Consider the following 25,036-nt stretch of genomic DNA (forward strand, 5'->3'; position numbering starts at 1 on the left):
GTATCAGATCCTCAAGTGGGGGGAGGGAGGCGGGGGAGGAGAACAGATGGATGGACAAACAGAAAAAGAAAAGTCTAATTGAAGCTTGTAACTATCGCTTACTTAGCCACTGAACATGACTTAACAGAAGAACTACTTTTGTAGGAAATGGAATTAAGAGGCTTAGACAAGTTATTCATGTAAAATGTGTACGGACTTGCTTAATAAATTAATAAACTGGTAAAACCAGAACTCTCTAGTGTTCCTAATGCTATACACCACTCCCATCACCTCTAAAGGGAAGTAACTTGGAATTTGCCAAATTAGAATCCAGGCTTTGTAAACTTCAAGAAGTTCCTTTCAGATCCAGTTTCTTACTGGTTACTAAAACGAGCCAATAAAAAAGGGAGCATCATCTGGACACTCTTGAACAAAGCTGTGGGGAGGAGTCAATGCAAGAACAGCACCAGTGTGTAGTCCATAGTGCCAGATGTGGTCTAAAAAACACCGTCCGTTCCTAGCAACTGGGCTGATTCTCTGGAACAGGAAAGAGCACTATGTGCCACTGTTAGCATTTAGAGAAGAAAAAACACAAGCAGTATTTTAAAACACTGCTATGGTGCATTTTAAGCATTCAATTAACACAAGGTTAAACTAAAGTCAGCTTAATTTCAGTATCACAGTCACCATGATCAAAAAGCACCTAGTAAAAGTATCTGACTAATTACCAAAGACACGGATTTTTTTACCCATAGGCGGACTTTTCATAAGCTTGACAATGCTGTGTCAGGAAAGTATGCCATAATCCATTACTCAACGAGATGGGAGGTGTAGCTGGCTGTTGCCCTACATATAACGGTTACTGCTGTTACTACCCCACACATAATTAGCTGTCCAAGAATCAGCACAGAATCTCAATATACTCTGCTCAGAATGAAGGAATTTAATTTTTTTTTTTAATGTTTATTTATTATTGAGAGACAGAGCATGAGCAGGGGAGGGGCACAGAGGGGGGAGACACAGAATCGGAAGCAGGCTCCAGGCTCTGAGCTGTCAGCACAGAGCCCGATGCGGGCCCTGAACTCACAAACCGCGAGATCATGACCTGAGCCGAAGTCAGACACTTAACCGACTGAGCCGCCCAGGAGCCCCTCAGAATGAAGGAGTTTAAAGATCAACGCTCTTCCCCTCAAATGACATCTAGAGAGGGGTCCACAGCTTGTGTCTGATCTATAGAGTGGATCATGTACAGAGTGGAAATACTCCTAACCTTGCCAGAGGGTGGGAGATATCAAGGATTTATGTCCTAAGCTCCAGGATTTATTCCTAGGAGCAGAGCTATTTTAAGATCGTCATGGCTCTGCAGGACTTCCAACAGGCTCACTAAAGAGAAAAAAGAGATTTATCACACTTCACAATAGAGAGAAAAACATTAACTTCTGGACCAAAGCCCTAAGACTTCCCTAAAGCATTTTCTCTCTTCAGCAGAGGTCAAATGTCCATGAAAGAAAGAAACTTAGGGGGACAGTTTCCAGTCAGAGGCCTAGCAACTGTTAATGAGGGGAGGAACCTCCTATTCCATTCTTCTCCAACCAAAGCCCAGGACACTGATGGGACAACAAATCCCCTCCAGCACCAGAAGTCAAGTCCAAGGGTTCCCCATACCTCTCTGTGTTCTTGTCACAGCCCAGAGCCTGTAATTTTGGAAGTTTAAGAGGGACTGAATTATATCCAGTTACAGCACTACTCATTCGGTCATGTTTTAGAACTACACTACTGTTTGAACAGAACTGTACATCTTGATTATTAAATATGGCCCTTTTCTACCACAGATGCCATTCCTTTCAGCTCTCACAGCAAACAATCCTGTTCCATACTCAGTGCTACCATCCATTTGGCTAAATGTTTTGCCTAAAGATATCATTAAAACAAGAACAATATGTATACTTTAGTCAAAACTCAGTATCACTTTAGGGTTCCCCTGAGAAGAATGAGAAATAGTCACTGGTCCAAAACCTCTTGACAACCCATTACTCCCTGAATACACCTTGAACCTTCGTACCTCTCTGCCTCTGCCAGTGTGTGTCTTCCACACCCGGCCCCAGGCCAGCAGCACGAGCATCCCCTGGACAACTGTTTACAAGTGCACATTCTCTGCATACCGTGAACTTCCTGAGGCAGAAGTTCAAGAGGTGGGACCCTGCAATCGGTGTTTTAGCAAGCTCTCTAGTAATTCTGATGTACAGTGAAGCTTGAGAAGCACGGATCTACACTTAAAGAGTACCTTCCCTGAACTTTGTTCATCCATAAAGGGCTTCCTCTACCTCAGGACTATTTTAAATATCCTTTATGAACTGCTTCCTCGTTCCCTGCCACTTAACAACCACAAACACTTGGGAGAACGGTTCACACGTCATACAGGACTACAGTCGCGTCACATGAGATACAGCGTGTATGTTTCTTCCCTGACACCTCTCCCAACTAGATGGTGAGCTGCTGCTTGTTAGTTATCTCGAGCTTGGCGCACAGCAGGCATCAGTAGGTGTTAACTGTTCCGCCAAAATATTCAAGCAGACAGTCTATACACAGTACGCCTTCAAAGATGAGACGCGACCATCCTAGACCATCTGAATTCATGAGCTTCCTCACAATGCTGTCTCGACTCATTCCAGCATACTGACCTTGGGGGCTTTTTCAGCTTTCAGTTTACGAACCACCTCTCCTTGGGCAGCAACTTCATCATACAGAGATTTACTCTCCAGAGGACGTGCTACTGATACAGAAGAAACATTCTGTACCACTGTGGCAGGATTTCCAGGCTTGTACTCCTGGCCAGTTTTCTCCTTATATTCAGCTTTCAAGGCCAAAAGTTGTTTTACAGCCGCATCTATATCTTCCTTGGCTGCTTTCTTGGCTTTTAATTCACGAACCACATCCCCTTGAGCAGCCACTCTGTTGTAAAGGACCAAGGAATCCTCAAATGTAGCACAAGTGTTATCCAAAGAAGGACCTGGTCTTTCCTTAAAAGGTATAGTTGGCTACAGAGACAGAAAACCAAAAGTGAAATAGTTCATTCATGTTAAATGTCTTCCCACAAAATTATACACATTGTCTTATAACATTCCATGCTAAAAAATTTTTAAGTTTTAATCCCTTAAAAAGTTTAAGTAAATAACCTCACTCCTAACAATTTATCTTAATGAAAAATGACAGAAGTAAAAACAGAGGTAGGTAGATATTTCACTGGAGCATTTTTATCACAGTAAAAAACTGAAAATAACCTAAATCTTAACCATTAGAGGATTAAAGAAATTATGACACATCCAATATATCTGAGAATAAATCATTGTTCCACCACATACTGTGACCCTGAATTACTTACAAAAGCTGTTTCTGGTTTTAACTAAAAGACAGGAATAATTGTACTGAACCCAACAGTGTGATGGGAAAATAAAGGTAATAAATATGTGTAAAGCTTTTAGTTACAAAGCCTGAGAAAAAGTATCACGAAGTTTTAGGTATTATTAATTTTTTAAAAGAGGAGACAATATCTCGATTACTGACAAGGAAGACTTCCACGAAACACTGATACAAATTTAACTCAGTACTGTGGAACAACTCCATTTGTATAAAATTACATACTTATGGGCAAATGGTTATATAAAGGTGTATGCAATAAACCTAGAGATATGTTCTGGATAGTGAATAACTATGCTATTTTTATTCTCTATGTCATACTTTCCTTCTGCCTAGGATGCTTTCTACCCTACTGAAACCCTTCCAAATTTAACTTTTTTTTTTTTTTTCTACGTTTATTTATTTTTGGGACAGAGAGAGACAGAGCATGAACGGGGGAGGGGCAGAGAGAGAGGGAGACACAGAATCGGAAACAGGCTCCAGGCTCTGAGCCATCAGCGCAGAGCCCGACGCGGGGCTCGAACTCCCGGACCGCGAGATCGTGACCTGGCTGAAGTCGGACGCTTAACCGACTGCGCCACCCAGGCGCCCCAGAAACCCTTCCAAATTTAAAACCCAGCTCACATCATACCTTCCCCATGACTTTTTTCTTTAATGGTCTTCCACTTAACTTTTCAGAATCTCATCCATATTCATGAGTCACATGCATTACCTCTAAAATGTTTCATCTCTAGGCCAGGACTCTGTCCTGACCCCAGACCCAGCATTCTGAATGGTCTTTAAGACATCTTTACCTGGATAGCTAAGAAGCACCTTAAGCTACATCAGAGTTGCATTTTACATGGGGGCTAAGTTCTGAAGTTAGCATGTAAGTCAAAAACCACGTACACGTGGAGCACCTGGCTGGCTCAATGGGTATAGCATGTGACTCTTAATCTCGGGGTCACACATTGGGTGCAGAGGTTACTTAAAAAAAAATAATAAAATCTTAAAAAAAAACCCTACATACACTCAAAACTACCCCTTCAAAACACACAACCATGAATGTTAATATACACATATAAATGCCTATTATACAGTAAAGGAAAATACACAAAGGGAGCCACTCTGTGCCAAAAATACATACATTCTGTTCTGTTATACTTATTTTTGATAACATGAACTGAATCATGCCTGGTAAACAAGGAAAAAGTATTAGGGTAACACTGAAAAATCACACCACCTGGTGGTCATTTCTCCCAGTGTGTTCGTTCATGTACATGAGACAAAGAAGCATTCAGGGAAAAGCTTTCTCACTATTAAAAGAGGAAGCTTTAGAAGTGGCTTGAGTGCAGGTGGTACTTTAAAAACACTGTTTACCATAACATTAAGCCATCAAATGAAGGTGCAAGTGTAAATGAAGAAATTTCAAAAAACTTTCCTCCTGGGCTTTAAAAAAAAAAAAAGAAAAGAAAAGAAAAGATGAAGCAGGGTCCATGTTGAGTCAGACTTTATTTTTGATGACACTGATCTCTACTAGAGGCAAATACCCTCAAACCTACATATCAAAGGACAGGGCATCAGCTTTAAGATTTAAGGCTGCAAACAATGGCTGACTGAAGTGTTGGACACCAATGCCAGTCAACTGTTCTTGAGTTTCTATGAGGGTCTGTGCAGGTTCCAAAGCATATCCACAAACGTTCTGACACTCCTTCCATCAAGAGGTGGAGTCTATGTCCCCTCCCCTCGAAATGTGGGCAAGCTTATGAGTGCTCGGTACAACAGACAACAGCAGAAATGACACTGTGTGAGATTTTCAAAGTTAAATCATAAAAGGCAATGGTGTTTCCACCGTGTCTACTGGACATTCACTTCTGAAGCCGCAAGCTGTCATATACAAAGTCTCACTACCCGGACACTACCAGACTAAAGAGGTTTCTTGCAGCTGTTCCATTCGATACTTTCTGAGTGAGCCACTGTGATGTCCAGGCCTAGCTGAGCCTTCCATGACTGCTAACCAGCCACCACTTGACTGAAACTACATGAGATGTACAGGTTCTTATTCTTAGTGTTTTGCCCCAACTCTATTTTCCCTAATAAAGCAGCCCTGTTATTTTTAGTATGCCATTTTGCAAAACATAAAGTTTTTCAGGAATACACAAATTTCTGAAACCAATATTACACTATATGCTAGTTAACTAAAATGTATATAAAATTTTGAAAATAAAAAAGGAATACATAAACTTATAGCATAACACTAGCATCGTTATAGGATATGTAAAAGGTGAGAGGTACAGGTGGAAACTGGAACCAATGAGGGAACGGGTAGCCACATTTCCCAGTTCATGTTTATTTCATTACAGATACTAGTGGTTCTCAAAGTGTAGTCTACGGAACCCAGAGGACGTCTTCCTTTTTTTTTTTTTTTTTAATGTTTACTTTTGAGAGATTGAGCACGAGCTGGGAAGGAGCAGAGAGAGAAGGAGAGATAGAATCCCAAACAGGTTCCACACTGTCAGTGTGGAGCATCGCGGGGCTTGAACCCACAAACCATGAGATCATGGCCCGAGCCAAAGTTGAAGACTTAATTGACTGAGCCACCCAGGCACCCTGAACCCCAAAGAGTTCTGAGATCCTTTTGAAGGAGGGCTGCGAGCCCACAGTTATTTAATAATAATACTAACACGTAGTCTGTCATTTTGAGTCAGTCCTTCATGAGGGTACAATGCAATGTCTTGGAGGCTGTTAAGTCAGACACTAAAGAGAAATTTAAAAGTGCCGGAGCGCCTGGGTGGTTCAGTGGGTTAAGCACCTGACACTTGACTTTTAGCTCAGGTCATGATCTCACGGTCATGGGACTGAGCCCTGCATCAGGCTCTGTGCTGACAGTGTGGAGCCTGCTTAAGATTCTCCCTCTCCCTCTATCTCTGCCCCTCCCCCGCATGTGCGCACTCTCTCTCAAAAATAAATAAACATTTAAAAACAAGTAAGTAAAATAAAAGTGCAAAAACCACACCATTCTAATTCACAATTTTGTTTTGGAAAACAGTTATTTTTCATAAAAAGTGTTATTTATACAAACATATAATTGGGTTTATAATTGTCATTTTAAAATGAATATGTTCTTTAAAAACTTGTCAATTTTATTTTTAGTGTAGCCAATACTAATAAACATAACTCACATAAAACAAAAGGGGTCCAGTTTTAAGAATGTAAGGGTCTTGTGACTAAATAGTTTGAGAGCTGCTGGTATATACTTATAAAAAGCAGAACGCAGATACTGCCCCATTAAAATTCTTATTTTTTGGGGTGCCTGGGTGGCTCAGTCCATTAAGTGCCTGACTTCGGCTCAGGTCATGATCTCAGGTTCCTGAGTTCGGGCCCCGCGTCAGGCTCTGTGCTGACAGCTCAGAGCCTGGAGCCTGCTTTGGATTCTCTGTCTCCCTCTCTCTGCCCCTCCCCCGCTTGCACTCTGTCTCTCTTTCTCAAAAATAAATAAACGTTAAAAAATTTTTTTTAAGAACCTCTTGTTTTTCTTCCTTTAATTTTCTTTTGGCTGAGATCCCACAATATTTGTGTAAATTAAAAGCTCAAGCCACGACATCATCACTGTAAACAGTTCCAAACTCACATCTAATAAACTTTCATATTTCTGTCTTCCTTAGCTCAGGTTATTTATCTTTATGTACCTAGTCAACCCAACAGAATTAGAAATTACTGTCTCAACAATTCTACTTCCCAAATTCATGTCTTCCTTTACATCCTCCATGCTCTCACCCTCTGGCTTCCTTACCACTCATAACATCTTCTAATCCTACTTCCAGTGCACCCTCCAAAGTATCTTCTACGCTGATACCAAATCATCAGTGTTTACCCAACTGCCAACATCTATGGATCCCAAACCAGGTATCAAGGTGCTCCAGGGTGCCACAAAATATTTTATGTATTTGAGGTAAACAGAGTAATGTACCCAACATCTCCCAAACATTACATGTTCGTAGTTTGCATGTACTACAAGCTCAAAGTGGTTCAGTCTTTACAGTATGCTACATTTCTTTCAATGATGTCATATCTTTGCAAAACTAAATTTTCCACAACTGCTGTGTGAAAATCAAGTACTACAGGAAAATCACTGTGGAACAGTAAATTAGCATGGCAGTGTCCAATCTGAGTCCAAGATTCAAGAAAGAAACCTATCGCCCACAACATGGCAACTCCTATCCATGTTCTCTTTTCTGAATCTTGGTCTATCAGGAGCTCTTCTCTCAGAAGCACTGGAGTCTGACAGAAAAGTACAGATAGGGAACCAAAAAACCGCTTCAATGTCCTAACTCTGTCAATAACAACTTTTGTTATCTTGGGCAAGGGATTTTTCCTTTTCTTTCCATGTGTAAATGAGTAGCTAAGAACAGGTGGTCCTCTAAGTACTCTTTAGCTCTACACAACGATCCTAAAGTAGACAGGTTATTAAAAAAAAACAAAAAACAAAGGGGGGCGCCTGGGTGGCTCAGCTGGTTGAGTGTCCAACTCTTGATTTCAGCTCAGGTTGTGATCTCATGGTTCTGAGATAGAGCCCCATGTCAGGCTCCACGCTGGGGGTGGGGCCTACTTGATTCTCTTTCTGCCCCTTCCCAACTGGTGTGTGGGTATGTGAGCTCTCTCCAAAAAAGAAGAAGAAGAAGAAGAAGAAGAAGAAGAAGAAGAAAAGAAAAGGATTTGGGGCACCTGGCTGGCTCAATTGGTGGAGCATGTTCTTGATCTTGGGGTTGTGAGTTCAAGCCCCACATTGAATGTAGAGATTACTTAAGGTAAAGAAAGAGTGTAAACCCTGGGGCAAAAATATCATCGACTAGAGCCATATCCATAAAAGTCAATATTTACCTCACTTTTTGTTGTTTCTACCTTGGTCTTTTCCTTTGACCCAGATGTTGGCATTTCCTTAGTATGTCCATCTGGAATGTATATCAAAACACATGGGGCTTCTTTGCAGCTATAGGGGCTAAAGAGAAAATAGAGGGTCAAATAAAGTTTATTTGAACAAAATTATCTGACATCAATTAAAACTGAATTCCTAGATTAATTCAATGGTACCATCTACGTTAATGTTTTTCAAAGTATAAACAGTCCATTCTCTTATTATTCAAATCAGAAGCTCTTCAGAGTAGTTTAAAACCGATAAATACACAATAAAAATTTGCAGTTCTAAGTGCATGCTTCCAATTTAAGAACTTTTTATAGATATAAACATGCTAACTCCTGGACAAAAGCTACTCTGTCACCAGAAATGGCACTAGTGGCTGCTAATGGTCTCATTCTTGATTTAGAGCAAGTGCGTCTACATACCACACCTAATCTGCTTATAAACAAGAATTTCTGTAAAACATTCATAAGAATTTCTCAATTCTAAAAGTACAGTAATTAGCAAGATCCACTGTCCCCGAGACTATTCATAAGCAAATGATTTCTTCAAATTTCATAGGAAAAACAAAAAGAATTCAGTAACAATAGGGTCCTGTATCTCTGCAATGTTTTTAAATAGTCCTATTGAGATATTATTATAAATCAGCCTTCGAAAGTACACAATTCAATGATTATATGAAACTGTGCAACATCACCACCCTCTAACTTTAAAACATCTACATCACCCCAAAAAGAAATCCCGTGCCCTTTATCTACCACTTCCTGGTCCCCCATGTCTCTAGCATCTGGCAGCGACTAATTTCTTCCTATGGATTTGTCTATTCTGGTATTTTGTTTAAATGGAGTCACACAATACGTGGTCGGCTGTGACCAGCTTCTTTCACTTAGCGTATGTTTAAAGGCTCGTGCACGCTACTGCATGAAGGGTACCTCATTATTGTTTAGGACTGAATAATGCTCCCTTGTATGAACATACCACATTTTGTTTATCCATTCATCAGCTGAGGAACATCTGGGTTATTTGTAACTTTTAGCTATTACAAATGAGGCTACTCTGAGCGTTCCTGTCAAAGTTTTTTATGAACACGTTATTATTTTTCTGGAGTACACAGGCAGGAGGAAATTGCTGGCTCAAATGCTAACTCTATGTTTAACTTTTTGAGGAATTGCCACAGTTTCCAAAGTGACCAGATCATCTTAAAATTCATAATCCTATCAGCAGTGTATGAGGGTTCCAATTTTTCCACATCCTCCACCACTTGTTATTATCGGTCTTTTTGACTATAGTCATCCCAGTGGGTGTGGAGTGACGCCTCATTATGGTATTGATTTGCATTTACCTAATGACTAATGATACTGAGCATCTTTTTGTATGCTGACTGACCATTTGTATATCCACTTTGGAGAAATATCTATTCAAATCCTTTGCCCATTTTTAATCTGTTTTTATGAGTTGTAAGAATTCTTCATTTATTCTGTACACAAGTCCCTTATCAGATACACATATAAACATTTTTCTCCCATTCTGTGGGTTTTTTTCAGTTCCTTGGTGGTATCCTTCGAAGCACAAAATTTTTTAATTTTGATGTAGTCCAATTTATGTATATTTTCTTCGGTTGCTTGTGCTTTGTTTAAGAAAGCAATGCTAAGGTACAAAGACTTACACTTAATGTTTCTCCTAAGTGGTTTATAGTTTTAGCTCTGATATTTAGTTCTTTGATTCATACTTAATTTTTGTAGATGGAGTGAGGTCCATCTTCACTCTTTTGCATGTGACCATCCAACTGATCCGGCACATTTGTTTAGACTTGGCAATTTTTTTTAGACTAAGTTAAATGTTCGGGGCATTACTCTAATTGTGGTACCGTCACCACCCACACCACTACCACCATCATCACTAAATGTGTGACAAGGGTTAGTAGGTACCAGGCACTGTACCACACTGTTTACATGTATGATGTTATATGACTGAACGCAATGTGGCATCAAGGAAAAAAAAAAAAAAGTATCTGTCCCTGATGAATGAATTCCAGTAGTGGAAACAAGACAGATTCAATAGCATGTGATAAACACTCTAAAGAGGAAAAGTGCTAGATACTATGGAGATACATAGGTTGGGTGCCTATCCAGACCAGAGCTCTGGGAGAAGTAACATCTGAAACGTTACCCAGATGAAGAAAAAGCAGGGCCGTTCCAGCAAAAGGCAGGACAGGAGGCTTAAAAGCATCTGATGCCTTTGGAAAGCTCCAAGCTATCCAGTATCTTGAACAGAATGGATACATGACAGGGTAATTACAAGAGATATGGCTCAGGGGGGGGTGGAGAGGCCACAACATAAAAAAATCCTACAAGTCACACTAAGAAGTTTAGATTTTACCCTGAAATCGAGAAGAGTTTTTAAGCAGGGGGGAAATGTGATAAAATTGTTATTTTGAAATTTTTAGAGTTGGGCCCATGTGAAAAGTGGATTAGAAATGGACAGAACCGGAGGCAGGGGACGCTACTTTAGAAGCTGTTTTGGTAATCAAGAAGAAATGCCCGGGAGGGGCGGGCAGGAGCGGAGGGGCTAACACAGCAGAGCAGGGGCCACACAGAGATAGCCTAGCCTAGACTGGCAGTGCAAGCACTAGTGTTTACCAACTGGAGTGAGGGGATGAAGGAGCAGAGCAGAGATGGTACTAAGGATCTCGGGATTCTGAAGATATGGAGTTTGACATATCTATTCAAGGATGTCTAAAAGGCATCAGATTCCCAAGTGTAGCGCTCAAGAGAAAGGTCTGATCACACAAGAGATGACAATGAAAAAACAGCAGAGACCAAAAAGAAAACCAAAAGGAACATGGACAAAAATTTAGAAACTAAAAGTTTTCCTAATAATCCCATTAGTTCACAGTTTAAAAAGCAACACAGGGAGGGGCACCTGGGTGACTCAGTGGGTTGAGCATCATACTTCCGTGCTCACTGCTCAGAGCCTGGAGCCTGCTTCAGATTCTGTATCTCTCTCTCTCTGCCCTTCCCCCACTTGCGCTCTGTGTCTCTCTCAAAAATAAATAAACATCAAAAAAAATTTTTTTAATAAAAAAATAAAATAAAGAGAAACACAGGGGCACCTGGGTGGCTCAGTCGGTTAAGCATCTGACTCTTGATTTCAGCTCAGGTCATGATCTCATATTTTGTGAGTTCGAGCCTGGATGGGGATTCACTCTAACAGCACAGAGCCTGCTTGGGCCTCTCTCTTTCTCTCCTCTCTCTCTGCCCCTTCCTCAGTTCATGCTTTTTCTCTCAAAATAAGTATTTTTTTACAAAATTAAAAAAAAGAAAATACACTATGAAAAAAGAGGTAAGAGTGATAATTTTCACCCAAAGGTAAGATATGATGAAACTTTTTTGTTTATACTTGGACTCCATGAAGATGAATTATAAGATGGTTTAATTTTAGAAATGAATAATTTGTTATTAGTAATTAGTTTCAAAGTTACCCCTTATTACTATAAAGCCTGAAATACTAAATATAAAAAAAACAAATCGGACCGAATAGAGAATTATCAGGGATGGTACTTAAGTAGAAACTTGATTTTTAAAATATTATTTACTGTAAGAACTTTAAGCATTTTCTTTTTTTTTTTTTTTTTTTTTTCCAACGTTTATTTATTTTTGGGACAGAGAGAGACAGAGCATGAATGGGGGAGGGACAGAGAGAGAAGGAGACACAGAATCGGAAACAGGCTCCAGGCTCTGAGCCATCAGCCCAGAGCCTGACGCGGGGCTCGAACTCACAGACCGCGAGATCGTGACCTGGCTGAAGTCGGACGCTTAACCGACTGCGCCACCCAGGCGCCCCAGGCATTTTCATTTAAACGCTCAAAGACAGGCGTGCCTAGGTAGCTCAGTCAGTTGGGCATCTGACTCTTGATTTTGGCTCAGGTCATGATCCCAGGGTTGTGGGATTGAGCCCACCATTGGGCTCCATGCTGAGCAGGTAGCCTGCTTAAGATTCTCTTTCTCTCTGCCTCTACCCCTTTTTCCTGCTCACATGCTCTAAAATAAAAAAATTTATAAAAAAATTTTTTAATTAAAAATTAAAAAATAAATAAACGCTTAACTACATTTACTTACCTAACAGGTTCATATGGTTGATCACAAATAAAGAACCCTCTTCTCTGGAGTTGTATAATGTCTCCTTTTTTCAAATCCTTCAGGCAGGGATCCCCCAGCATTAGTTCCTCATGCTGTAAAGAGGACAGAAGACGAAAATACACCTTCTCAGAAATCAGAGCACTCAAAAGAACTCTACAGTACAAGCTGTTTTTCCAGAGGCTATTTTCAACAAATACGTTAAAAGCTTTACTACTTAAGCAGACACCGTGAAACAGTGAAGAATTAAACAATTACATTTATTGTATTTTCAAAAGTCAAAATCTATAAATTGACGAATTTCAGAAAACCTCTCAACTAACTTGATTGGTGTCCCTGAAGATATATAAGTAAGTTTCCCACCATAGGTAGGAGCCACAGTGCAAAAAGCACACTCAGACCTGGCTGAAACTCACGGCAGCCCTCAGCACTTAGGCACAAGGGCTCTGCCTGTCCTCAGGCAACTTACTCACCTTCAGTGTGCTTCAGCTTCTATCTTCCGTAAAATGGAAACATCACCCTTTTACATCTTTTCATTTTAATAAAATTTTACAGACCTTTTCTCCATTTTGTTTGAAAACCAAGTACTTAAAAGTAATTTTTAAGAATTCTTAAAAAAAAAAAAAAAAAGCTTATATGACAGGGAAAAAAGAAATACGATTTCTTTCAGGGGTCTACCTTACTGTTCTTGTTGACATACTGCTTAAAGTCTTCATCTTTTCCTAGCACGGGCTTTGTGATCAAGTGCTCATAAGTGACACAGACTGCCGGGACGGGAAGAGCTTGTGTGGTCTCTGCAAGCCAAGTGATCTTAGTGGTTTTCTTATAGTCTTTGTTCTCCAAATTCAATTTTGCATCAAGAGACACAATTTTTCCATCTGCATTTCTAGATGTAAGATTGAAAAGTGTTTAGAGAAAACAAACCATAATTGCCATGAATGCATTATTTTGTTCTGTGATCTGTAATAAATGGCTAGAAATTTTCTTTGGAAGAGTGTCAAACATGTATTTGAATGTCTAATATTTGATGAAAAACAAGAATATATTTACAAATTTTAAGGTCACTAGCACCAAGTATTAAAAAAATGTAAAGAATTTTAAAACATGTAACAATTACTTGAAATCATATGCAATGACTGGACAATTAAGATTTCTGAATTCACATAAACTAATTTTACTAGCATGCTATGTTCCATTTACATAATCTTAAGAACTGACAAGTGTAGCACACTATAACTGGACAGTAGCATACTCATCACAAAATAATTTTAAAGCAGATTTTAGGATAAAGATTATGTTACATATACAAATTCTGTCCAAAGGGTCCCTCCCGCAGGCAAACTGTATAATGAGAATTAATGACAAAAAGGGACCCTGTAAGCATTAGAACTGTTTTTTATATTCAGATGTAGTAATTTTCAACATCACAAGCAAAACATATCCCAATATCCAATTAATTAATTGGAACACATATGGAAAAGAAATTCGTTATGTGTCCAGAATTGGCAGTTTCTACAACCAGTCAGGAAAATGAATGAGTTGAAATTAGGTAATTTTTAATAATGAAGAAACTTAAGAATTTCCTTTCACATTTATTTGAAAGTAGATGAAAAGTTCTTACTTGTTTATTTTAATAATGTTGATGTTGCCCCAATTTATGAAGGTAACCATCTCACCCTCTGATAATGTCTCTGCATCAGCACCTTCAATGAAAACTTTAGGACTGTACCACACTGGCTTTAAGCCAACATCAGGATTCTGATTAAAAAAAAAAAAAAAGAGTGTTGATTGAAACAACTTATTGAACCCAGCATGCAGATTTATATATTCATTCATTTTATTCTTTAACCAAATGTATTACCTATGCTAGTCCGAATCCCAGCTCTATGACAATGAGTAAGCCATCTGACCAATAATGCTAAGGGGAGTCAGAGGAAGTGACCTGTCCCTCTAAACTTACTTCCAGCCTAAAATTCTTTGTTTTTCAGAGCTAAGCCCATATTATTTGTCCTTGGTGTCCCTCCAAACAGAATCTGCTTTGCTATCCTCAGAATGTCACTAAAGCTTTTTCGGCAAAGGAGAAAATAAAGTCAGTCCTGATCAGTGACTACAGAGTATTACAGGACAACAGATGTCCCCACAGCAGGAAACTGTGGACCTTTCATATTTTAAAAAACAAATTTTAACAAGTATTATATTTGCATACAGATAAATTTTCTGCCTTGTCAGAGAATGTGTTATGTAAAGAAGAAAAAAGACCTAAGGAATAAAAAGAATGCTGTGTTAACTTTCAGTTGTTTCACTTCAAGAGAAAAAAGTATAAGAAGATCCTTTGAAATAAATCTTACACAGCATGTGTTTAATAACTGTTCAATGAAAGTACCAATATATCTGAGAAAAATTAGTATATTGTATCAAGCTATATTCTGCTGGGCTCAGAACAGGATGCTAACAGGCTAAATCTATAACACTTTGTGAGAGTAATAATAATGAAAATTCCACATATCAAACTGAGTAATCCAGTCATCATTTAAAGTGTATTTCCAAATCAATTAGTTCCTAACTTATTACTTTCCTTTATCACTTACTCTATTAACTAAGCTATCTGAATACATTTAACCATCATTTTAAAAGCAGCAGCACCCTTAAAAAGTTTTATCCTCACCATTCAAATTTCAAAACATTCAGTTAGCTTCACAATTAAGCTAACAGTAGTAGGTGATATATCAGATACTACCACTCACCAGGCTGAACCAATCAGATGTAAGATAAAGGCAAAGCCAAATCAATAACAGACACACACACTTTCCACATCTTATCAGGAATCTCCTTAAAATAACTCAAATCTTTAAAGTCAAAAATAGCCAATGTCATAGAAAGGCAATCATATTAAGGCTGCATCTTAGAAAATCCATAGCTCTTCGTGATGCATATTGTTATACGTGAGTTAGTCTGTGAATGTAATGTAATTATGAGTAAGGCTATGAGGGTAGTGAATGGGTCTATGAATCTCCATCACACAATGAAGGTATTTATAGACAACCCCCAAAGCTGGAATACATGGACCTATTTTTGCTTCATGACTGTCAACCAAGCAGTCATAACTATCTAAGACAACAACCATGCTTTAACTTAAGAGGAATTCCCCATTATCTACATTTAAGATTTATATTCTCTCTTTGCTGATACTTTCTACAACAGAGTAAATGATACTGTGATAGATCCTGGACTAAAATCGTGATTCAAAGGGCGCTTGGCTGACTCAGTTGGTAAAGCATGTGACTCTTCATCTCAGGGTCATGAGTTGAAGCCCCTTGTTGGGTGTGGAGTCACTGGGTGTACAGACTACTTTAAAAAAAAAAATGTGATTAATATTACTAGGTCTAATGTTTGGCTTCAGGACAAAGAAAGGTAATGATGAATAACCTCGTTAACAGCAAATGCACCTCATCTTCCCTATAAAGATAAGAGCATGAATTGTAATACCTCATCTTTCAAAATGACTCCAGAAAGATAAATCTTATTTATATACTTCCATACTATCTCTACAGAATAAGAAAAAGAGGCACAGAGGGTAGTAGTTCTCTGAGAGGTGTTGTGGATTATTACTAGGAAAATTTTCTTCAGCAGGAAACCCACAAAAATATTGACTTCAATTAGTATCAACCCCTAACAAATAAGGTTGAATAGAAAATGATCCCCAAACCACACTATTACCACTAAGCCACATTGTCCCCTCTTTAATCCTGCTCCTTCTGAGAATAACATTGGTGGAAGTGAAGGTGACCTTTGGGTGTTTGGCTACTTCCTTCATCTCCTCCTGAGCCTCAGGGACATTCACCGGAATCACTTCTTTCTTCAGTAATGCAACATATCGCGGAGCCACCGGGTCAATAACCTGCAACAAATGCACCCTCGTTTTAAAACATTCAGACATTTTAAAAACTTCATAAATAAATAATAGCACAGGAATACTAACTGGCTTTCTTTGTTACTGCATTTACTAATTTTTTGGTTTACCTGCTAAGTCTTCTAATATTTAACTGTCAAGTAGAAAGAAAGAAAAAAAACAATCATGAAATTTAGAGTTCCTTTCCAAGAATTAACTACTAACAGGTAAAAAAGAAACCAATTAGTTAAAGCAAAATACTTCTTTTGAAAGTCATGTTTTACTCTAGTATAAGAAGGTGAGGAAAAATTATCCTGTGGGGTTATGTATCAATCCTACAGGTAAATGTGTTACGTAATTTTGTATTGTTGGAAAAGTCCATTTTGAAAGAATATAGATATATGTGTTTTAGTACCGTTTTTAGCGTTTGGCAACACAACACCATCAAAAGCAAAATAGCATTAGGTCACTATAATAAGGCAATTCTATAAATCTTAGTATAAACAAGACATTTCTACTGGTCTGCAAGCCATATATACAGGGAACGCTGTGTTCCCAGTACTCAGCAAGGGCCTGGCACACACAGGTAATGAACAAGCATTTGCGGGCTAACTGAACAAATGGTCGTGCTCCCGAGGCTCTAAACTAACTCCACCTCCAAAACGTGAGTAGCCTGCCCTTCTAGGTCTGATGTCTTTTCTTCACTTCACTGTTCAAAATTTAAAATGATCCATGATGACCACATATAACAGCAGTGTTTAGACACTAAAAAAAGCGTATGGAAGAAAATGTAGATAGAGGCATGTGTAGAGTCAAACAGCTAAGTAGAAGGATGCAGGAAATAGTGGTATGGCTAATTAAACTTGGCTGTTTGGTTTCTTTTGTATTAACTTTGTCGTTGCCACTGTTGGGTTGGTTTTTGTTTGTTTGCTTTGAGACTATTTTTCGGCTTCTGAAAATTATGAGTGACTCGAAACATCCTTAGAGAGTCCCTCAAAGAAACTAGAAAAGCTACTGAACTTCCCCTTGTCTGCTACTCCTAATGGCTTATATTCCATGTCGGTAGTGGATCAACACCAGCCTCTCAATTATTTCATTCTTTGCTTCCCTGAGTCAGCTTACAGGACATTCTTACTCGTTTGGGATTTCTTCATTCAGCTACAACTGGGCTAGAATGATCCAAGATTTAATTAGTGACTACTCAGTTCAGTATTTAAGCCAGGAAGACAGATGAAATTTCTTTAAAGTTACCACCAGACAAGCCAACCTGACAAGTCAGTTTCCTCAACTGATGAAAGGAGTAGAAGACGGCCTCCTATAGCTGACTACCTGAGACGCTCACTCAGGGCACTGGCCGGCACTGTACTTGCTTGGGCCACTCGACACTAAAAGATTATCAAGGTAATGGTCTGAAGTAAAGTCTAGGAATCTACATATTTTTTAAGTTTATTTATTTTGAGAGAGAGCATGAGCAGGGGAGGGACAGAGAGAATCCCAAGCAGGCTCTGCACATCAGCACAGAGCCTGACACGGGGCTCGAATTCACAAGCCGTGAGACCGTGACCTGAGCCGAAGTCAAGAGTCAGACACTCGACCAACTGAGCCACCCAGGCACCTCTAGAAATCTATTTTTAATAAGCATTCCATAGATGGTCAGGATCAGACAAGTTTGGGAAATCTTGGATTAAAAGATTTAAGTCTTTTACAGCTCTAAAATTATAGTTTTATTTATCTAAAGGTTTGCAATTCTAAAACTTTCTGGATCAAATTACTCTAAAGGGTCCCAGGAATTTCAAGGAGTTGCTCTAGCAGACACCACCGAGTGGGGGAAGGACAGGCCTCGGACTGGGCAGAAGAGGACTCCAGAACCCTCGACACACTTCAACCAGGACACCCTTTCACTGACTGGGGTTTACTTGAAAGTTGTTCATTTCAAGGAAGACTCTGCTTGTTTCGGGTTGAAGAGGGAAGTCTTTACATAAATTTTCTAGCTAGGAGCACATGAGGGTAAAGATGAGATTTGGGGAAAAAACTATTATATTATCATACCACTGAAATACTAACACAGATTTTAAAATTAAAGCACTAGATAAAATTTGATGGAAGTAAATACTATTCTGAAATGAACACCTTAATAAAGCTTGTGACTCTTCTGCTTTGACTGAAGACTTCAAACCTTAACATGTAAAACCAAGAAGGAAGTTAGAGAGGAGCTGGTGAAATGTCTATCAGTAATAAGGTAGATCATTTAATGGAAATGGATTCTATTTAGTTATTCTGTATTAGTTTCCTTCTGAGATGAAAAGTCAGGCTAAGAAAATACAGATTATAGTAGTTGCAGAGGGATACTAAGATTATTACCACCCCACATGTCACTGTCTCCTTCATCCATTTCTCCTCTCTTCTCTTTACTATATATACCACACTCTGTAAATAAAGCTCTCTCCCCAAAGGAGAATGTATTTAAAGAGTTCCAGCTAATCCAGAGTTAATCCACTTGTCTTTTAGCAGGAGATGCTTTAACAGAAATGCTAAGTTACTAAGAGTGGGAGAGTGTCCAAAGAATGACATTTTCTTTGTCCTTAATAACTGCTTCACAATGCCAGAGCATTAAATTTAGTTCACTGATGCTTCACTTACATTTTATTTGCAGAACTTGGAAAAAAAGAACAAGCCACAAAAAAACAAAGCAGTGATCAGACTGAATGTGACATGAGCCCTAAACAAGAGATCTGTACCGCAAGGGTCAGAGAGAATGGCAAAGTGAAGGACATGTGGGAAGATGTCAGGAAGGCCAGCAGTAGAAACAAAAAGGAAAAGAAATCCTCTGGAAAAACTGCCTAATCCAAGAAGTGAGATATAAAGTTACTGACACAGAGGCTGTCCAACTAACTGACTCAGCCAGGTCATCCTACAGTGAGTCTCAGCTGAAGGTCCAACTCTTCCCTTCAGGGCTTCTAACTGCTCCCTTAGTCCTCCATGTTACACGTGCAGATGACCAAGACTAACCAGACATCAGAGATGCCTCTGATATGCCTTTAACAGGAAAGAATAAGCCTAAAGAAACAATCTGCAGGAAAGAGATGTCAGGAGAAAAATACTCCTAGTGATGTTAGCATTCTAAGCAGGAACAGAACAAGAAGCAGAGAATAAAAAAGGAATCTTAGAAATATGATACATAAATGAAAACCTCAATGGAAAGGTAGGAAGACAGAGTCAAGCAGATCTAGCGGAAAGCAAAGGCAAAAGAGAGAAAATAAAATTAGAGGCCCAGTCCAGGAGGCCCAACATCTGCTCAAGAAGAGTTCCAGAGAGAAGAAAACATAGTAGAGAAAAAAATAAAGCATTCAAGAAAATTTCCCAGAACTGAAGGAATGAGTTTCCAAACTAGAAGCCACATGTTCTTCTGATGGATAGGGATGAAAACAGATCCCCAGCACAGCACATAATCATGAAATTTTTTAAGTGAAAAAAAAGTCAGGCGCCTGGATGGTTCAGTGGGTTAAGCATCCAACTTCAGCTCCGCTGATGATCTCACAGTTCATGGGTTCAAGCCCTACACCGGGGCTAAGAACACAGAGCCTGCTTCAGATACTCTTTCTCCCTCTCTCTTTGCCCTCTCTCTCTCTCTCTCAAAAATAAACATTCTCCCTCTCTCTCTGCCCTCTCTCTCTCTCAAAAATAAACATTAAAAAAATAATAATTAAAAAAAAAAAGGCCATATACAAGGTCTCAAAAATCTTCATCCCTTGCCCCCTTCTCAGGGAGCTACCAAAGGACGGAGTACAGCAAAGCAAGAGAGTAATAAAAAGAGAAGGGAGATCCAAGAACCAGAGGATCCATCACAGCACAAACACAAAGGGGATTCCGGGACGATGATGACTGACCTCAGAAGACTGCTTGCTATGCTTCAGAAGCTAACGGGCCCTAATCTAGATCAGAAGGGAGTAGCACAGAAGGCTCTGGAAGAGATGTCTCCACAATGAAACTGAAAGTATACTGAGGCATAAGAACATCTTGTTAGGAAATTTAGATAACTTGCAGAAAGCTGCAGACAGAATTAGAAAACTAAACAAATGAGGGGGAAAACAAAACAATCAGCTACAAGAAAGCCAACAAGATATAAGAAAAAGAGACCCACATCCCTGCTTTCCACTGTAGGAAGTCAAATAAGGATGCCTGAAATTAAAAAAAAAAAAAAAATCAAGTACGAACACACATCTTATTTAGAGATACAGGCAAGAAAAATACCAAAAGAATTACCCAAAAGAGCTGAAAGTGATTTCTCTAGAGGAAGAAAATGTAAGAAGAGAAGACAGGAAAATCTGCTATTCACTTTAACAGACCCTACAGAACTCTCTAACCATAATGAAATATATATATAGTTCATACAATTGAACTAAGTGCACATGTATGATTTTATTAGAACTGAAAACCTGTAAAATTTGGTTTATTAATGAAAAGTACTCCAAATTAACTTTACCTATAAATTCTACTTGTACTTATTATTAGTAACTGCAGCAACAGAAAGAACCAATTAGTTCCGTTATGTATCAAAAAACACACAAGACTAAATAAAACAAATTCAAGACACATGCGAGACAAGCAAGTACTTCTTGAGGCAAGGCATCAGCACAATCAAGCAGCAATAAGAAAAAAAAAAATTACAGAACACAATCACAGAGACTATAGTTTAAAACATGGCATTTTAATGATTTGCCTTATTATAGTGTCTAAGCATCTGCTTCCAATTAGTAATTAATAATGTCCATATGCAGTATTCCTTGACTTTAAGAAATAGTTAAAAAAATAAAAGCTAGATTCAGTTAAGACACAGTGAACCTTCAATACAACTCAATGAGACATACAACTTTAAAACTCTGTCCTCTCAGTACACAAGGGAACAAGAGAATGGAGTTAGCCCAATCTTCCCTTTGCCACTAAGAAAACTAGAGGACATGTTTTTTTGAAACTAGGAATAATGCATTTTCAATGGATTTGTATAAGCAAGTCTTTTATATAAATGTGATTGTGCTTCAAGGCTGTATAACATCTCAGGTTATAACATGTATGCTAAAAGCTATGTGCTAAGTAAGGCAGATAAAAGCATTAGGTAATACCTTCTTACAGAGAGCTCGCAGCTTGAAAGCAGAAAAATGAAATGCAGTGTTCATAAAAGATTGAACGAAAAAACTGTTACCGTTCCCCACTAACTCCAAGTTTGTTTGTTTTAATCATGGTTACTTGCTTGGTATAGCTAATAGGCTTAATGCTCTTTTTATGTTTAAGAAAGGAAAACATTCCATTTTCCTGAAGGTCTGCAAAATGACAACATCCTTCACAAAATTTTCTCTACAATGAACACATTAATGAATTCCACACATATTACATTATTCGGGAGTTAGGCATGAGAAAGGAGGACCAAGAGTCAAAACATGTACCTTTTTATTAAATGCCCAAATTTTGTCCCATTCCATGTTCACAACTGAACGTGAAGAGCCCTAGAAAAACAATAAATAAAACGATTTAAAGGTCAAGAAGTGTCCATTAGAATATTTAATTAAAGCATGCATGCTAGAAAAGAACACACCCAATAAATACTGTTACTTCCACTGGGATATAAAACAGTGTGCACGAACCAATCCAGTTGCCCTGAACAGCAACAGTCAAGAGCACATATTTCAACAGGTAAGCATACCATGGCTGCCTCTGTCCCACTCCAGCTTAAGGGTTTAGGACATTCTCAATTTTCCACTATTAGAAACATACTCCTTAAAAAAAAAAAAAAAAAATCCTACCCTTACATTAGAAGGAACGAATAAGGCACAGAATGGACAGAAATAACAGAGACTAAAGGGGTATTAATGAGACACGTAAAAACACCGAGAAGCCGGAAAACAAAGCGTAGGTCACCTGAGCAGCAATAAACTGTTTCAGCCCTTCGACAGTCATCCCTCTTCTGAGCACACCACGAACTGTGGGAAATCGGGGGTCATCCCTGGGAAAGAAGGAAATGTTCAGTTACCAAGGAGAACTCTTTAATGTATAATCACAAGGAGTACAAAATGCCTTAATGAATAATAAACTATAAACAGCTTGTGAAAAGACTTGTGACTAACAGTTGCTTATAAGAACTGGGTTCCCGTGAGCCCTCGTTCATGGAAGAGCAAAACTGCTCTCTGGTCAAATACTGCTCAGTAAAATAAACGTACTAGAAAGAGTAAAGTACATTTCAAAAAGACACAAAGGTGACAGCTTCAAATACAGAAAATCCATGCACTAAGACATTCTTATTTGCTTTTTATTTTACAATATTCATGGTCTCTATTCTATACATGACCATGAAAATCAGAGAAGAGATGGTCTCATGTCATCCACATATGAATATACTTCACAAAGCCCTTTGGGTTATAAAAAAATATACACATTTGGGTTATAAAAAATATACACACTGCTTATTAATATTCTGCAGAAATTTGCACACTTTAGTAAGTTTGCAATAAAACCCTTTGCCTGGAGCCCAACATTTGCCTTTTGTCAAATATAGCTTCACAATAAACCAGTATAAAATACATCTTATTCGACATATAATACTTAATACATACTGTCACTATTATGTGATGCCAACAGAAACTACTGAATACATTCTTATTTAGATAAAAAATATTCTTGACTTATCAGCATGGTAACCCATCTGAACAGGTTTTGTTTACACAGATACATGGCTACAAGGTGACTTTAATTTTCATACTCTTCTTCCTCATAGAAATCCCATATAGGTTATTAATATGCTACCGAGATTTGCAAACTTTTCCTAGGTGCGGAATCCTCTGGGCAACCAACTGCTCCACAAGGTGGATCTTCACCACCAAGGCAGAGACCATTTATGTCTTTGCTTCAACTCAGGGCATTTTGGTCTTCATGGGACCCAGCTGAAAAGAAAAGCCTCAGAGCCTCAGCAGTGTGGAGAGTGGTAACCAGATCTACAAAGGACCAGAGTCACAACTATTTTTCTAAACAATGCTGAGATTTGCAGAGGCTGTGCCCTTGTGTGTTTCATTCCCATGCACCAGGGTCCACAATGGGCACTCCGTGTTTGTAGCATTAAAATAAAGGGGAGGGGAAGGGGACCCGAGGCACTGGATGAAATAAAGACAAGGACCAAAACCCCTAGAGACCCACCCATTCCACCTCTTCCCATTCATCCTCCCCACCACTCAAAAGTTTTAAAATCACTGATATACCACGTTCTTACTTCCTCTCAATTCTAAGTAACAGTAAACATACCATCCGTCTACCAATCCTTCATTGACAAACCATGTGAGTTTTCTCTTGGATAGCACTGTGTTGTTGAGATTTAATCGACTATATTCCCAAATATATGGCTTTCTTATGCCTAAGGCTTCAATAATCCAATAAAACTGTTCATCTCTGTCATGGTATTCTGTTGTTCTCAGGGCATGTGTAACACCTTCAATACTGTCTACTATGGGGCAGGCAAAATCGTATGTCGGATACACACTGGAAAAAAAGAATATTTTTAAAAGCAAAATAAAGCATTTTACCCTTTCCATATTAGATCATGCATTATAAGCAGCAACAGTAATTTGAAATAATTCCTTACAAGTTAGGAATTTCTTAAAAATAATAGGTTTTACAACCCATAATATTATCAAAGCATATCAAAACATCAGTCTTTGAGGAAAATAGGTCAGTTAACCCACTCAATATTCAAACCAATTCACAGCAAATTCCACAATCACATTTCTGTAATGGCCAATGTATACCATGGTAGAAAACAATAAGCAATATACATACAGTTGACCTTGAACAACACAAATTGGAACTACATGGGTCCACTTACACATGAATTTTTATAAATACAATACAGCACTATAAATGTATTCTCTCTTCCTTACGATTTTCTTAACAACATTTTCTTTTCTCTGGCTTATTTAAGAGCACAATATATATTACATATAACAAACAAAATATGTGTTAATTGTGTTATCGGTAAGGCTCCTGGTCAATAGGAGGCTATTAATAGTCAAGTTTTTGGGGAATCCAAAGTTATACACAGATTTTTGACTGCACAACCCCCTGCATTGCTCAAGAGTCAACTGTACTTAATAATTCAAGGGAAATTTTAGCTTTCCAATATCTTAATTAATCCCACACTCAAGTAAATCCCTATGCTTAATCTCCTGTGATTAAATGAATTCAAGAACAAAGCATTTCCTTCTCTGACAAGTAAAAGGGAAGAAAACTAGGTTAATTAAAATTCTATTTAAGATGGAATAGTCTCAAAAACAATTTCTGATTAATATAATGTACATAATGCACAAGTACTTTTAATTTGAATTTTAAAAAATATGCCATATTATGCCTTCTAATTTTTAGGCTACAACTTCATTAAACTTCTACCTCATTATGCTTAGCAATTATTTCATACTGAAAATGCACATCCAAATTAACTTTTCCAATGTATTCAAAGTATTTGCCTAGTAAAATGAGTAAGCACCCTGTTAAAAATGAGACTTACTAAAAAAAAAAACAAAAAACAAAAAACAACGAAAGATTTGTGTATACATGTGTAACCACACCCATAATGTGTTTGTCTACATACGGACACACAGATCTATACCCACAAGTTTAAAGAAAGTCACGTTGGCTAAACAGGTTATCATTTACATTCACTAATCTCTTCAGAAGTTATGA

General features: G+C 38.4%; 1 protein-coding gene across 1 annotated transcript in view; it reads right to left on the reverse strand.

Annotated features, from left to right (window-relative positions):
- EPRS1 (glutamyl-prolyl-tRNA synthetase 1) overlaps window positions 1–25,036 on the reverse strand; it is a 71,611-nt gene that overhangs the window by 27,173 nt on the left and 19,402 nt on the right. The window contains exons 10-18 of the mRNA XM_047840572.1: window positions 23,606–23,839; window positions 22,232–22,316; window positions 21,760–21,819; window positions 16,217–16,327; window positions 14,051–14,187; window positions 13,108–13,315; window positions 12,412–12,524; window positions 8,257–8,374; window positions 2,661–3,017 (exon numbers count right to left, since the gene is read on the reverse strand). Coding sequence (XP_047696528.1) covers window positions 2,661–3,017; window positions 8,257–8,374; window positions 12,412–12,524; window positions 13,108–13,315; window positions 14,051–14,187; window positions 16,217–16,327; window positions 21,760–21,819; window positions 22,232–22,316; window positions 23,606–23,839 — 1,423 coding nt within the window. The remainder of the gene's footprint in view (window positions 1–2,660; window positions 3,018–8,256; window positions 8,375–12,411; window positions 12,525–13,107; window positions 13,316–14,050; window positions 14,188–16,216; window positions 16,328–21,759; window positions 21,820–22,231; window positions 22,317–23,605; window positions 23,840–25,036) is intronic.

This window comes from Prionailurus viverrinus, chromosome F1 (genome assembly GCF_022837055.1).
Source record: "Prionailurus viverrinus isolate Anna chromosome F1, UM_Priviv_1.0, whole genome shotgun sequence".
NCBI classification, from domain to species: Eukaryota; Metazoa; Chordata; class Mammalia; order Carnivora; family Felidae; genus Prionailurus; species Prionailurus viverrinus.